Source organism: Pinus tabuliformis, chromosome 7 (assembly GCF_031772625.1).
Source record: "Pinus tabuliformis cultivar Carrire ecotype Pingquan chromosome 7, CPIR1, whole genome shotgun sequence".
In the NCBI taxonomy this organism is placed as follows: Eukaryota; Viridiplantae; Streptophyta; class Pinopsida; order Pinales; family Pinaceae; genus Pinus; species Pinus tabuliformis.
The window spans coordinates 211,691,635-211,705,086 of record NC_142293.1 but is presented as its reverse complement, the minus strand read 5'-3'; the positions used below and the strand labels follow the sequence as shown (position 1 = coordinate 211,705,086).

General features: G+C 35.7%; 2 protein-coding genes across 4 annotated transcripts in view; both read right to left on the bottom strand.

Moving 5' to 3' along the window:
* Positions 1-4,234: 4,234 nt before the first annotated feature.
* On the bottom strand, positions 4,235-8,619 carry LOC149246602 (topless-related protein 2-like). Of its 2 annotated transcripts, XR_016265576.1 has the most exons (7): positions 8,175-8,619; positions 7,963-8,081; positions 7,181-7,342; positions 6,522-6,616; positions 6,073-6,412; positions 4,956-5,968; positions 4,235-4,776 (listed from the first exon to the last, which is right to left on the bottom strand). XR_016265576.1 is itself a non-coding variant. In XM_089455719.1 (5 exons), the coding sequence occupies exons 3-4, from the start codon at positions 6,645-6,647 to the stop codon at positions 6,161-6,163; spliced, it is 378 nt and encodes a 125-aa protein (XP_089311845.1). In that variant the 5' UTR covers positions 6,648-7,342; positions 7,963-8,081; positions 8,175-8,619; the 3' UTR covers positions 5,351-5,968; positions 6,073-6,160. The 2 variants fall into 2 exon arrangements, 1 of the variants encoding a protein (XP_089311845.1); XM_089455719.1 differs by lacking the exon at positions 4,235-4,776 and having other exon boundaries at positions 5,351-5,968; positions 6,522-7,342.
* A 390-nt stretch (positions 8,620-9,009) lies between these two features.
* The window catches only part of LOC149246601 (uncharacterized), a 94,796-nt gene continuing 90,353 nt past the window's right edge, over positions 9,010-13,452 (bottom strand). Inside the window, exons 3-7 of one of the 2 annotated variants that reach the window (XM_089457981.1) lie at positions 11,430-11,486; positions 11,220-11,255; positions 11,001-11,102; positions 9,798-10,913; positions 9,010-9,701 (exon numbers count right to left, since the gene is read on the bottom strand). In XM_089457981.1, the coding sequence (XP_089314107.1) occupies positions 9,138-9,701; positions 9,798-10,913; positions 11,001-11,102; positions 11,220-11,255; positions 11,430-11,486 (1,875 nt within the window). In that variant the 3' untranslated portion in view covers positions 9,010-9,137. Of the gene's footprint in view, positions 9,702-9,797; positions 11,103-11,219; positions 11,256-11,429; positions 11,487-13,452 lie in introns of both variants that reach the window. The other variant, XM_089457980.1, reaches the window with a different exon arrangement.

Below are 13,452 nucleotides of genomic sequence, written 5' to 3'. Positions count from 1 at the left end.
TACCCACTTATGGTTTGCCCTTCTTTGAAGACTAATAAAATTGTTTTTTCATCTTACAACCCTGTTTGGTCTTTCCCAATTGCTTCCTACATTGGCACAGGGGAAAAAAATTAACCATCCAAACTCCACTTTTCTTGTAAATGAATAGAATACATCGCCTTTGAATTTGCATTTTTATGACATGAATGAACCTGCTAATCATGGCAAAAAGGAAGGGGCAGTCCTTCAATGTTTTGGCATGACCAATTTTCATCAATGAAACTTAGATATGTTATGCCTTCCATTCCATGAGGAGCATTTGCTATTATACAAGAGCTTTTTGAGCATGTCAAAGCTAACATAATTCTTGCAATCATGGGTGAACATGATCCTTGCAATCATTGGTGTATCTGATGCTTTTGAAAAATGCCTAGCTTGCAGAATGGTAGATGCCACCGTTTATGATAATGATGACAAATTTGAAGGTAGAGAGAGATGATATCCTTGCATGGATCTCCCACTCCCATAGGGGTAAGTGCTCACTTACCCCGATGTGCCACCGCACCAACCTTTTGATATTACTAGGCAAAACATATGGTAGTTTTCCATTGGATCTCATGAATGAATGACATTTTTTAAAGAGAATATATATATATATATATATATTCAAATCTATAACAAGAGATTAACAATCCTATCATAAGTAATAAGTAATAAAAGTTATACCAAATTATATGATTTTTTGAAAAATGAATTCATACCTCATATAATAGGTTTTATATGAATTTTTGAAAAATGAAGACGGAAATTAAAATCAATGCCAATGAAAGCATTGATTCATGATCATGAAATTTAGCTCTGTTTTTCCATATATTTAGAAGAATTTCATGATCAATAAAAAATCTTGTTAAACCCTATCAATAAGTAATCAATGTTTCATCAATTAAAATTATGTGTCAACCTATAAGAACATCGACTAAAAGGTCATTGAGCACAAGACATTATTTCCATTTGAAAACAATGTAGTAAATCAAAATGTCTCATTGCAAGGATGTTATTTCTTTTTGAAAACAACGTAGCAAATCAAAAAATCTCATTGCGGACATGTAAAAGGTATCAAAAGCTTCCCGGTTTTCAAACTTTCAACGTTATTTCCATTTGGAGTGTGTTGAATAAAGTTGTGTATGCTATAAAATAGGGCTTAACAAATGGAGAAGAGGAAACAATGTAATATATCAAAATGCTCCCTAGCAGACATGTAGATGGTATCAAAACTTCCAATTGAAGAATTTTTTAATTTCACTAGTTTTACTGCTAATCATATTCTAACAAGAACCTTATCCGATTGCTTCTTAGCAAAACAATGATGACAATCTGCCAATTTACAATAAGATATCCATTGATATTCATGCATTCGTAGATAGTTAAATCAAAATTTTCCCTAGCAAACATGTAATGGCATCAAAACTTCCAATTGAACATTTTTTTAATTTCACTAGTTTGATTGCTAATCATATTCTAACAAGGACCTTATCAGACATATAGATGGTATCAAAACTTCCAATTGAATAGTTTTTTAATTTCACTAGTTTGACTGCTAATCATATTCTAACAAGGACCTTATCCGATTGCTTTATAGCGAAACAATGATGACAGCCTAGCAATTTACAATAGGATATCCACTCATATTCATGAGTTCGTAAATAGTTACAACCGCTATAAGCATACGAGTCTTGTAAATAAGATAAACTTGGTAGTTCTGGTAAATAGCATAAACATATGCAACTACCAAGAGCATAAAGAAGCCTCTAAGTGTGCGAGTCTTGTAAATAGCATAAAACATCTAATAGCATAAAACTTGTTCAACTACAAATAGCATAAAAAAGCCTCTAAGTGTGTGAGTCTTGTAAATAGCATAAAACATCTAATAGCATAAAACTTGTTCAACTACCAATAGCATAAAGAAGCCTCCTATTAAGTTGATATAAAATAGCATAAAACATCTCCTATTAAGTTGATATAAGCATGCGAGTCTTGTAAATAGCATTTAAGTTGATATAAGCATTAGTCTTGTAAATAGCATAAAACCTCTGCAACATTGATATAAAAGCATGCGAGTCTTGTAAATAGCATTTAAGTTGATATAAGCATTAGTCTTGTAAATAGCATAAAACCTCTGCAACATTGATATAAGCATGTGAGTCTTGTAAATAGCATTTAAGTTGATATAAGCATGAGTCTTGTAAACAGCATAAAACCTCTGCAATGTTGATATAAGCATGCAAGTCTTGTAAATAGCATTTAAGTTGATATAAGCACGAGTGATGTAAATAGCATAAAGCCTCTGCAACTACCAATGGTAAAAAGGAAGCCTGATATCCAAAATGCATAAAACCTATGCAACTACCAATAGCATGCCGTTGAAGCCTCCTATTAGGTTGATATCCAAAATGTGTTATTACAACTTCACAAGGTGCCTCTGCAACTACCAATGGTAAAAAGGAAGCCTGATATCCAAAATGCATAAAACCTATGCAACTACCAATAGCATGCCGTTGAAGCCTCCTATTAGGTTGATATCCAAAATGTGTTATTACAACTTCACAAGGTAAGGGTCTCGTCAATCCCTTCCACAAGTCCATCAAAAACAAAACACAAAGGCTGCAGCAATATGAACATTATTGCATCAATTGAAAAACTGCAGCAATATGAGCAATATGCACAGTGTTGCATCAATCGAAAGGCTGCAACAATATGAGCATTATCTTCACAAGATAAGGGTCTCATCAATCCCTTCCACAAGTCCATCAAAAACAAAACACAAAGGCTGCAGCAATATAAACATTATTGCAGCAATTGCAATAATATGAACATTATGCAGTGATTGCAACAATATGAACATTATCACATGAGCATTAACTTCACAGGGTAAGGGTCTTATCAAAAACAAAACACAAAGGCTGCAACAATATGAACATTATTGCAGCAATTGCAACAATATGAACATTATTGCAGTAATTGCAACAATATGAACATTACCACATCAAGTGAAAGTTTTTTCTGTAAATATTTATATCAATATATGATATATGAGCATTATATGAACATTATTGCATCAATTGAAAGGCTGCAGCAATATGAGCATTATCACATAATTGAATGTTTTTTTTTGTAAATATCTATATCAATATATGAGCATTATCACATAATTGAATGTTTTTTCTGTAAATATCTATATCAATATATGAGCATTATATAAACATTATTGCATCAATTAAAACGCTGCAGCAATATGAGCATTATCACATCAATTGAAAGTTTTTTCTGTAAATATCATGACTATTATATGAGCATTATTGCATCAATTAAATATCGTGAGCATTATTGCATCAATTGAAAGGCTGCAGCAATATGAGCATTTATGAACATTAGTATCCGTGTAAATAGCAATATGAGCATTAATATCCGTGTAAATATCTCTATCAATGTATAAGCATTATATGAGCATTATTGCATCACTTGAAAGTTTTTTTTTTTTGAGAATTAATATCCATGTAAATATCTGTATCAATATATAAGCATTATATGAGCATTATTGCATCAGTTGAATTTTTTTTGTAAATACATTAATATCCATGTAACTATCTGTATCAATATATAGTATAAGCATTATATGAGCATCAGTTGTTTTTTTTTTTTTTTTGGGGCGTAAATACTCTAAATATCTGTATCAATATATAAGCATTATTGCATCAGTTGAAAGTTTTTTTTTCCCTGTAATTTTGTAAATATCTATCAATTGAAAGTTGTTTTTTTTTCATTATATGAGCATTATTGCATCCATTGAAAGTTTTTTTTTCATTATACGAGCATTATTGCATCAATTGAAAGTTATTTTCCTGTAAATATGTGAACATTATGTAAATATCAATTGAAAGTTTTTTTTTTTTCTTCCTGTAAATATCTGTATCAATATGTTTAAGCAATAATGTCATTAAACAAGAATGTTCCTCTAGTCAATTGCGGAAATAATATGTTTACCATAAAAAGTGCTGACTTAAGCCACGAAAATTAAAACACAGCCAACGTTGAATCAACTGCAGAAATCTGCATAATTAATGTTTTCACAATTTAATTACTTCAATCTCAACTCAATAATATTCAACCAGGTTTGTCTGAATGCACATACATATGACAAAAAACTCAGGAAAAAAACTCGTGTGGTACAAAGAAGGGTTTCAATGAGAAACCTCGGAAAGAACATTCATAAATTATGCTCCAATGACAGACTTTCAATTTTTACACGACCTATGTTCCAATAACAGATTTTCAATTTTTACTTGACCCAGAAAAAATTGGGACCAGGATTGCATTTTCATTTACGTTTGCTGAACAATATCTGATGAAAATTACAATCTTGATAGAATGTCTCAACAACTGGAACACAAGTGAGGCATTTCACTGACAAGACAAGTGAGGCATTTCACTGACAAGACGCTGCCATTATTCATGGTATTCTTGTAAATTAAGAGTGCACTTCAAATTGTTCTTATGTTTCCATTGAATTACCTTGAGGGTGGTGCCGAACCTTGGTTACTTAATAATGGATTTAATCCGACAGCACCATTATTTGGGGGAGGTCCAACACCCCATTTCCCTTCTTACTCTGAAGGCGCCAAAACATGAACTCTGTTTTTCCAAAAGCAAATTGATTCGGTTCGGACGGATGTGACTGTTTTTCCAAAAGCAAATTGATTCGGTTCGGCCGGATGTGATGCAAGCGAATAGGCACTACCGCTGAATAAATAACCAAACAATAAATTAAATCATAATATGCCTTGTCAAAATCCAAATCTAAAAAATAGATGTATCGAAATAAATAACCAAACAATAAATTAAATCATAATATGCCTTGTCAAAATCCAAATCTAAAAAATAGATGTATCGATCATGACAGAATGAAAGAGGCCATTTACCTGTTCATTCCCGATGGTAAATATGCAGAAGGTGCAATGGGGCAGTGAGGCCTCAAGCTTTCTGCATCAAACACTCCAACTGCACTTTAACAGAAGCTCGCATAAACTAGGACACTGTCGCATGAGTATAAGGCACTTGAAATAGGAGCAGATATTCATTGCATTAATCCTTGATCACAAGATGTCATTAATTCACATAGTACCATATGACTATCGGTGCTCTTCTCATTCCATTCTCCTCTAAGGAAGATGCATGGAACACTCATGTTTCCTTCAAATGAAGTTTGGATCTCCACTGGGAACTCTATTAAAGATCTCATCCTAGAACATTTTCTCTTCTACCTTGACTTGTGCAAAAAGAGCAATTTCTATGTAGAAAAATCATACTGGAGCTCTAACATTGGTAAGGGCGTAGTTCTAAGACTCGGACTCGAACTTCAACTCAATCTCTTGGATTCAATTACTCCGCTTTAACTCAAAACAACTAGGATTCAATAACTCAAGTTTCAACTTTCAACTCAAATCATTCTAGTTAATTTAAACTGGTCTGTTACCAAACAAGCACTAAAACCAAGTTGAACTGGTTATGTACCCAACAAAACCTCAAGTCAAATTAACTCGGTGCTATCAACTCAACTCGTTTAACTAGCTCCGAATCAAAAGAATCCAAGTTTTGAAACTAAAGTCAGGACCAACATAATAACATCTAAGTGGAGTTCAAAATCGAAATTTATTGCTCGCATAAACTAGGACGCTGTCGCATGAGTATAAGGCACTTGAAATAGGAGCAGATATTCTGCATCAAACACTCCAACTGCACTATCACAGAAGCTCGCATAAACTAGGACGCTGTCACATGAGTATATGTCACTTGAAATAGGAGCGGATATTCTGCATCAAACACTCCAACTGCACTATCACAGAAACTCAGAAGCTCGCATAAACTAGGACGCTGTCACGAGTATATATATGGCACTTGAAATAGGAGTAGATAGGGGATCATGAGGAGACCACTGCAAATGCAAACATGTAACAAGGTCATCCAATCAGATACAGAAGGTAAGTGACATTATATTATTGTCTATGTTTAATTTCAACACTGCTTACAAGTACTTACATAGCACAAGCGCTCCAACTTTCCAACTTGGAAGCATCATATATGGCAAAGCCGGCTCTCTTGCACAACCAACAAGTGATATCGATCATTATGAAACTGTACTCTTGTATCCCCCACTGGTGGTGACGATCTTCCTGGTTGTACAGCTTTTGACTTTCGCTTGTGTCACCCATGCCCCACGGGTATAATTGCCAAAAGACGTGGTTGTGAGCACATGAATATTTCTACTCTGGGCATCAGCTCCAGAAGATACCAACACATTCAAAAACATGTGAAAAGGCCCAGGTGAAAAAGACAGGCCTGTGAGTTGCTTTTGGTGGCCCTTGAGCTTTGCTTTTACCTGTAAAAATTGCAGCAAGTTCAGAGCAAGCCACTTAAAGGTGAGTTTTTGTAAAAGGGCACAATGAAGAAAAATGATAAGGATTGAAAGAGATATACACAGGCAGCACCTCATCAACTCGAACATTGTATATTTGAATTGATGAATCCTCGATGCCAATTGCAATGATGTTATTGTCCTGATGGTGGAAAGCCAGAAAAGTGGCTGCAGGAGGAGGTGGCATAAAAGTTGTCATGACCTAGCAGCAGAAGAAGCTAGGTAAAATAGAATTAACGAGAAGATTAGAAAGGCAAGCTGCCCAGTTTGGATGCCTATTCAAAAATGTTTTCTCTATCTATTCTGTTCTCCCAATTTCGATAACTACGGCTTTGCAGTCCAAAAGTGACAGGCAGTACCTAAGGATCTCTCCACGGAAGGATATATCTAAATCTAGTAATTGTACTAAAACAAAACAAAATGTCTTTCCGCGTTGTTTTTACCAGGTCAGGTCGACCTTTCAGGTGAATAAAAAAGAAGCAAACAACAACTACTAAAGAACCCCACATTTCCGGATGGATTCCCGTCACTCTGCAACCATTTCCATAGCTTATGGAGAGCACTGGATGTCAGTGCTAAGACAACAGCACTGGAATTGGCGTATATCACTTTTACCACCCGCAAGAAATAGCACATTACTTGTTTGGATCAATATCGACAGAATTTGTAGAACATAAAACTGTAAGTATGTCAAACTTTAGTGTTTTCTGTAATGGAGGGATGATTGCATACCTTGCTCGCTTGCATTCTGTCAGGCAACCTGAGAGACCTACAGTGACCCGAATCAATGATCTCAGTCAATTTCCAGTTCTTGCTCTTGTCTGTGAGCTCATCTAAAAGCCTTCATTTAAAATCTGGGGTTCGACTGTCTGTCTATACTACTCTGCACACATGCTGTCTCGAGTGTCAGAAAATTGTTAGAATTCATTGATCATATCATCCTATTCCTCTACAAGATATGCCAAAATAATGGCTAATAGAGCATGTCAAATATGCCAAAATAATGGCTAATAGATCATGTGAAATGGGAAAAGAACAAAATCCTATGCCATATGGAAACTTGAAAGCAACAATATCTGAACTCTTGAGTGAAAGTTTAGAAAATGATAAGATATAAAGCAACAATATCTGGACTCTTGAGTGAAAGTTTAGAAAATGATAAGATATATGTAACAAACTAAACTGAATAATGCTGGACCAATATTCTAGATCCTAATGAAATCATTCTAGGAGAAAGCTCTTACAAAATTGGTCATTGACAAATCCTATGGCATATGGAAACTTGAAAGCAATAATATCTGAACTCTTGAGTGAAAGTTTAGAAAATGATAAGATATAAAGCAACAATATCTGGACACTCGAGTGAAAGTTTAGAAAACGATAAGATATATGTAACAAACTAAACTGAATAATGCTGGACCAATATTCTAGATCCTAAAGAAATCATTCTAGGAGAAAGCTCTTACAAAATTGGTCTAGATCCTAAAGAAATCATTCTAAGAGAAAGCTCTTACAAAATTGGTCATTGACAATGCAGGTGGAAGTCTTTCTGAACGTTTCCGGAACGTTCTATAGCACTACGAAGGGAACCAGGAGCAGTGACTGCAGGAGGCATGGCATTCACAATTGGAGTCTGCATCGTAAAAATGACCTAGTTAGAGTTTAAACTTTAACATTAATTAGCAGTGCATGTACACAGTAAATGTGCATGGATGAAACAATTTACCTTTGTTGCCACTGTCTTTGGTGGCACCCTCGTTATCTACCAGTTTTGTATTCACATGAGGAAGTCAATACACATGAGCCATGAGACTGTCCTTAAAACCCCAAGTAAATATATATTCTCATCATGGAGATGAATTATATCATCACCAACATACCAACCACCTTACAAGAACACCACCTGAACCAAGATGTCCCGAAATTTTATTCCTGCAGCATCATACACAAAGCAGTCCTTCTACAATCCCCCAAGTGCAATGTTGAAATTCAGGATTATTTGGTTTCATTCATTCAAAGAAAAAACTAGCACTATAGTCTATAATAAACCCCATAGAGTCCATGCATACAGATCAACATCTATCTAATCAATGCCTTGCTTCCTTTCAAATAGAAGACTAATGTTATAAGAAAGTAATCTGAAATACAATTTTGTAGACAATACGATAGGAGTAATATATCATTTCAACCTGTAAATATGTTTTTATACATATTTTCACATCTTAGCAAAATGACCTTCAAGCTTTTCCAATTTCCTCCAATCCTAACCCAAAAAACACTGAGAAAGTCATTCATTGTCAAAGATAAACAACTATCGTCTCTACAAATTTAAGAAAACTAGTGAGATTGATCCTGTTCAAACTGAAAAGATCTACCATCTCTAATTTTTCCTTCATTTTCCCAGCTGATAGATGCTCAGCTTTTTCCTCATTAGAATTTCTTAAGTTCCTAAATTCAAGTTGAGCGCTACAATAAACATATGAGATTGCTTATTGCTCAAGAAAAATGGAACAGAACAGCTTCTTGTACTAAGAAGATTTGCACGACTGTACACGGAATCATGACAAAAAAGTGGCCAGTTGATGAAAGTGTTCCTTTACAAGCTTTTACATCCACAGCTGGCTGCAGACTTAACAACAGCTCTCAGTTCCTAAAATACACTCTAAAATACAATGCTCCAGAAATACACCTAGAGAAAATGTCTTGGACCATATGCCAGAGACATGCTCACTGGTTCAAGGACGTGATCCTTGAACATATCACAAAAATGCTTTGTCCAATCCCTAACAGAAGCAAACGGAATAAGTCCAGCCATCACTGGAAGAACTAAAACAAGTGTAGTATGGAAAACAAACTTACGAATCCATGAGTGTGTCAAACTGCTCCTACCAGAGTTTGAAGTCGGGCCATTCAGAAAACAAAATAAATGTGATGTAAAACAATTGGCAAAGGCGTGCAGAATACAAAGCAGTTCCCAATGTACGAGCCAATGAAATCCACTTCCTCCCAGGCTATCCACAGAGAATTTGCCTGCCCAACCACATAAGCCTCCTAGTAAAACCAAGATAATCGTTGCTGGCTTAGCCTGACTAGAGCTTGTGACTGTGTGGCGGAATAATAAATAGACGATCACTGAAACAAAACCAGCACCTGCTAGCATACGGGATATTACCATAATTTCGCATGCAATAGTTCGGAATCTTCCTGTTACAGTGTCCATTGGGTTGGAAAACCACGAAGACTTTTGTGATTCCTACAAACAATTGGAACAAAACAACAATCACAGAAATGTAAAGAATAATATACAACTTATCTTGAGACTTGATATTTTACACATCAACTAAATTACCTTGGTGGCTTGGCATGATGTGATCGCTTCTGAAAGGAGTGAGCGTGAATATCTTGAAACACCGTAGGCTAAAGCAAGGAGCATGAGTATCATCCCTGCTGCCAATTCATCTGCACATTGTCTGCTAAGCTCAACATATGCCCTCTTTTGTTTTTCATCTACAAATGCACTCTCTTTAAACAATGCTTTGGAATGGTTAAACTGTAATTTGTTCCTAGCCAACATATTCGACTCTGAATTAATATGAAGTTGTTCCTCTTCAAGTTTTAATTGCTTCATTTTTTGCATGAGCTCGAGTGATTTTAATTGGTTGCTTCTTTCTTGTTCCCTCACATTCTTATCAAATACATTAAGAACATTTTGCCGAAATTGTCGATCAGAAATGTCCGTCCTATCTGAGAATAGAGATAACATAGCTGCTTCAGGTAAAGAGCCAGAAAAATTCCTCAGTTGTCTATCGGAGATTTCCTCGCATTGTGGATGTCCATGTAACACAATCTTCTGACAATCCTCTAGAATCCCTGATGTTTCTTTATTCCCATGTATTTCCGCTCTGACATTAGACACACTATTCTCTCCAGAACCCTCTGCTGTAGCTGTAGTCTTTTCAGTCAATACAGAAAAGGAATTATCCATTAAAAACTTTGGACATTGTGCAGCCTGCACTTCCACATCTTTAATAGCCGAGTTACTTCTTTCAATTTCCCCAGAACCAGCACCACAACTATGGACATTTACTTTGGACTTCACATGATCAAAATTACTCTGCTGCACATTACCAGCAAGAGTTACTTGCGAGGTTGCACCCTCACTACCTACAACTTTATAGTTATCTTCAGAGGCTTGGCCCTTGCAATTTTCAGTTCCCTCTGAAAACTTGCTACCAACCTGAGATTCAGCTTTCATGAAGCTCTGCTGCTTCGAAAAGTCTTGCTGTAAACTGGGTAATCCATTTTCATCTCCAGTCTTCCATGCATGCTCACATGCAGTATCGAGACGGAATGCTTTTTCTTGCATTTTCCCCTTTTCATCTGACTGCAGTTGACATTGTTTCTTACTTCGTTTTTTCCTCCATGTTGTTTTACACTCTACGTCCATGTTGTGACTATTGACATCTGTTACAAAACCACGTAATGAACTATCAGCCATCTGCCCAAATGGGTTTGCATTCCACTTTCCTTCAAAATCACATGATATCTTATCATTATCGCGGATTGCTTGCTTCACTAGCCGCATTGTGTTGAAGGTGCTTCTGAATGATGCTTCAAAGTCATTTGCAAACTGTCCGCTTTCAGTATCTAAGATCTGAACAAGCAAAACATCACCTAAGTTCCAGCCACAGCATTTCTGCTTCCATCTATAATAGTTTAAGGAGTAAAACATGAAACCTATATGGTTCCTTTTCTGGAAAATAAAACTGACCTGGGACAACGATTCCTTTATTGCCAGTCCCATGAGCTGCAAGTATAATTGAAACATTCATTAAGAATATAATACATTAAACCATTTTAAACATATAAATTAAAAATTGATGCTAAAAAATGTAAGTCAACCAACATTACATCAAAACATGTGCATGATTTTAGACTAGCTCAGAATTTTAGACTAACTCAGAATTGAAACAAGACTCACCCTTGGTAGCTCATCTGCTGAAATGAACTGCGCCTTTTGATTACTGCTTTCCAAAACCTGAAAATAGGATCATGATTGATAATTTAATTATGAGAACAATAGCACCAAAACCTGTCTGGTTTAGTTGTTCAGTAACTTATGGGTCAAAAGCAACAAAGAAAATTCCCCATTTCACTTCAGAAATAAAACATCAGATATATTTCATATTGCAGAAAAGATTATAAAAAACATCACAAATAAGATCAAAACTAAGGAAGCCACACTCCATTCCTGGAGCATTGTATTTTAGAGTGTATTTTAGGAACTGAACGCTGTCGTTAAGTCCGCAGCTAGCTGTGGATGTAAAAGCTTGTAAAGAAACACTTTCATCAACTGGCCACTCTTTTGTCATGATTCTGTGTACAGTCGTGCAAATCTTCTTAGTACAAGAAGCTGTTCTGTTCCATTTTTCTTGAGCAATAAGCATTCTCATATGTTTATTGTAGCACTCAACTCGAATTTAGGAACTTAAGAACTTCTAATGAGGAAAAAACTGAGCATCTATCAGCTGGGAAAATAAAGGAAAAATTAGAGATGGTAGATCTTTTCAGTTTGAACAGGATCAATATCTCACTAGTTTTCTTAAATTTGTAGAGATGATAGTTGTTTATCTTTGACAATGAATGACTTTCTCAGTGTTTTTTGGGTTAGGATTGGAGGAAAAGCTTGAAGGTCATTTTGCTAAGATGTGAAAAGATGTATAAAAACATATTTACAGGTTGAAATGATATATTACTCCTATCGTATTGTCTACAAAATTGTATTTCAGATTACTTTCTTATAACATTAGTCTTCTATTTGAAAGGAAGCAAGGCATTGATTAGATAGATGTTGATCCGTATGCATGGACTCTATGGGGTTTATTATAGACTATAGTGCTAGTTTTTTCTTTGAATGAATGAAACCAAATAAGCCTGAATTTCAACATTGCACTTGGGGGATTGTAGAAGGACTGCTTTGTGTATGATGCTGCAGGAATAAAATTTCGGGACATCTTGGTTCAGGTGGTGTTCTTGTAAGGTGGTTGGTATGTTGGTGATGATATAATTCATCTCCATGATGAGAATATATATTTACTTGGGGTTTTAAGGACAGTCTCATGGCTCATGTGTATTGACTTCCTCATGTGAATACAAAACTGGTAGATAACGAGGGTGCCACCAAAGACAGTGGCAACAAAGGTAAATTGTTTCATCCATGCACATTTACTGTGTACATGCACTGCTAGTGATGCACCTTCTAAGAGACATCATCCAGAACCCGTGGCTCATTCCTGGGTTGCCACGTGTCTTGCTGACATAAGCCTTGACTGTTGACCATTGACCATTGACACTTGATCCACTTTCATCTGCATTTGAAGACTTTGATCCGAAGGCAAAACTGAATCCATTTTGGATCAATCAAGAACATAAACTTCTAACCCTAAAGCTCCATCAACCAAACATCTGCAACAATGATGAGAGAACCAAGTACTAAGAAAATCCACTACATAAGCCACATCTCATCCCATACTACTAGTATCCAACCCTTGGGTGGCTAGAACAAGGCAAGCATATGTGAGAAGACCACCTGGAAGCAAGCCCAATCACAATCCAACAAGAAGAAATGAGACTCCCCCAACCAAAGATCTCCATCAAATGATATAATGCCATGAAGAGATGGGGCTCCTTAAAGATGAATCCTCCCAAGTCAGACCAATAGCTCCAACAAACAAGAAGCAAATCTCCATCAATCTGATGAAAATCACAGGTGGAACCTCCTACAAAATGAGGTATAAAAGAGTAAAACTTCAGTGTATTGTTGCATGTGAGATTGTTGGTTTTGTTGTATTGTATTCTTGCTCAAATACATAGTAGCAGGAGGATGATAAAGTACAAACATAAGATAAACATGCAGCAGAATTTAAAAATGACACCAACGAAGGAATAAATAAATTTAAAGCATGTTGGTGAATCAGGTTGGCCATAGACTGACTGATTACAGA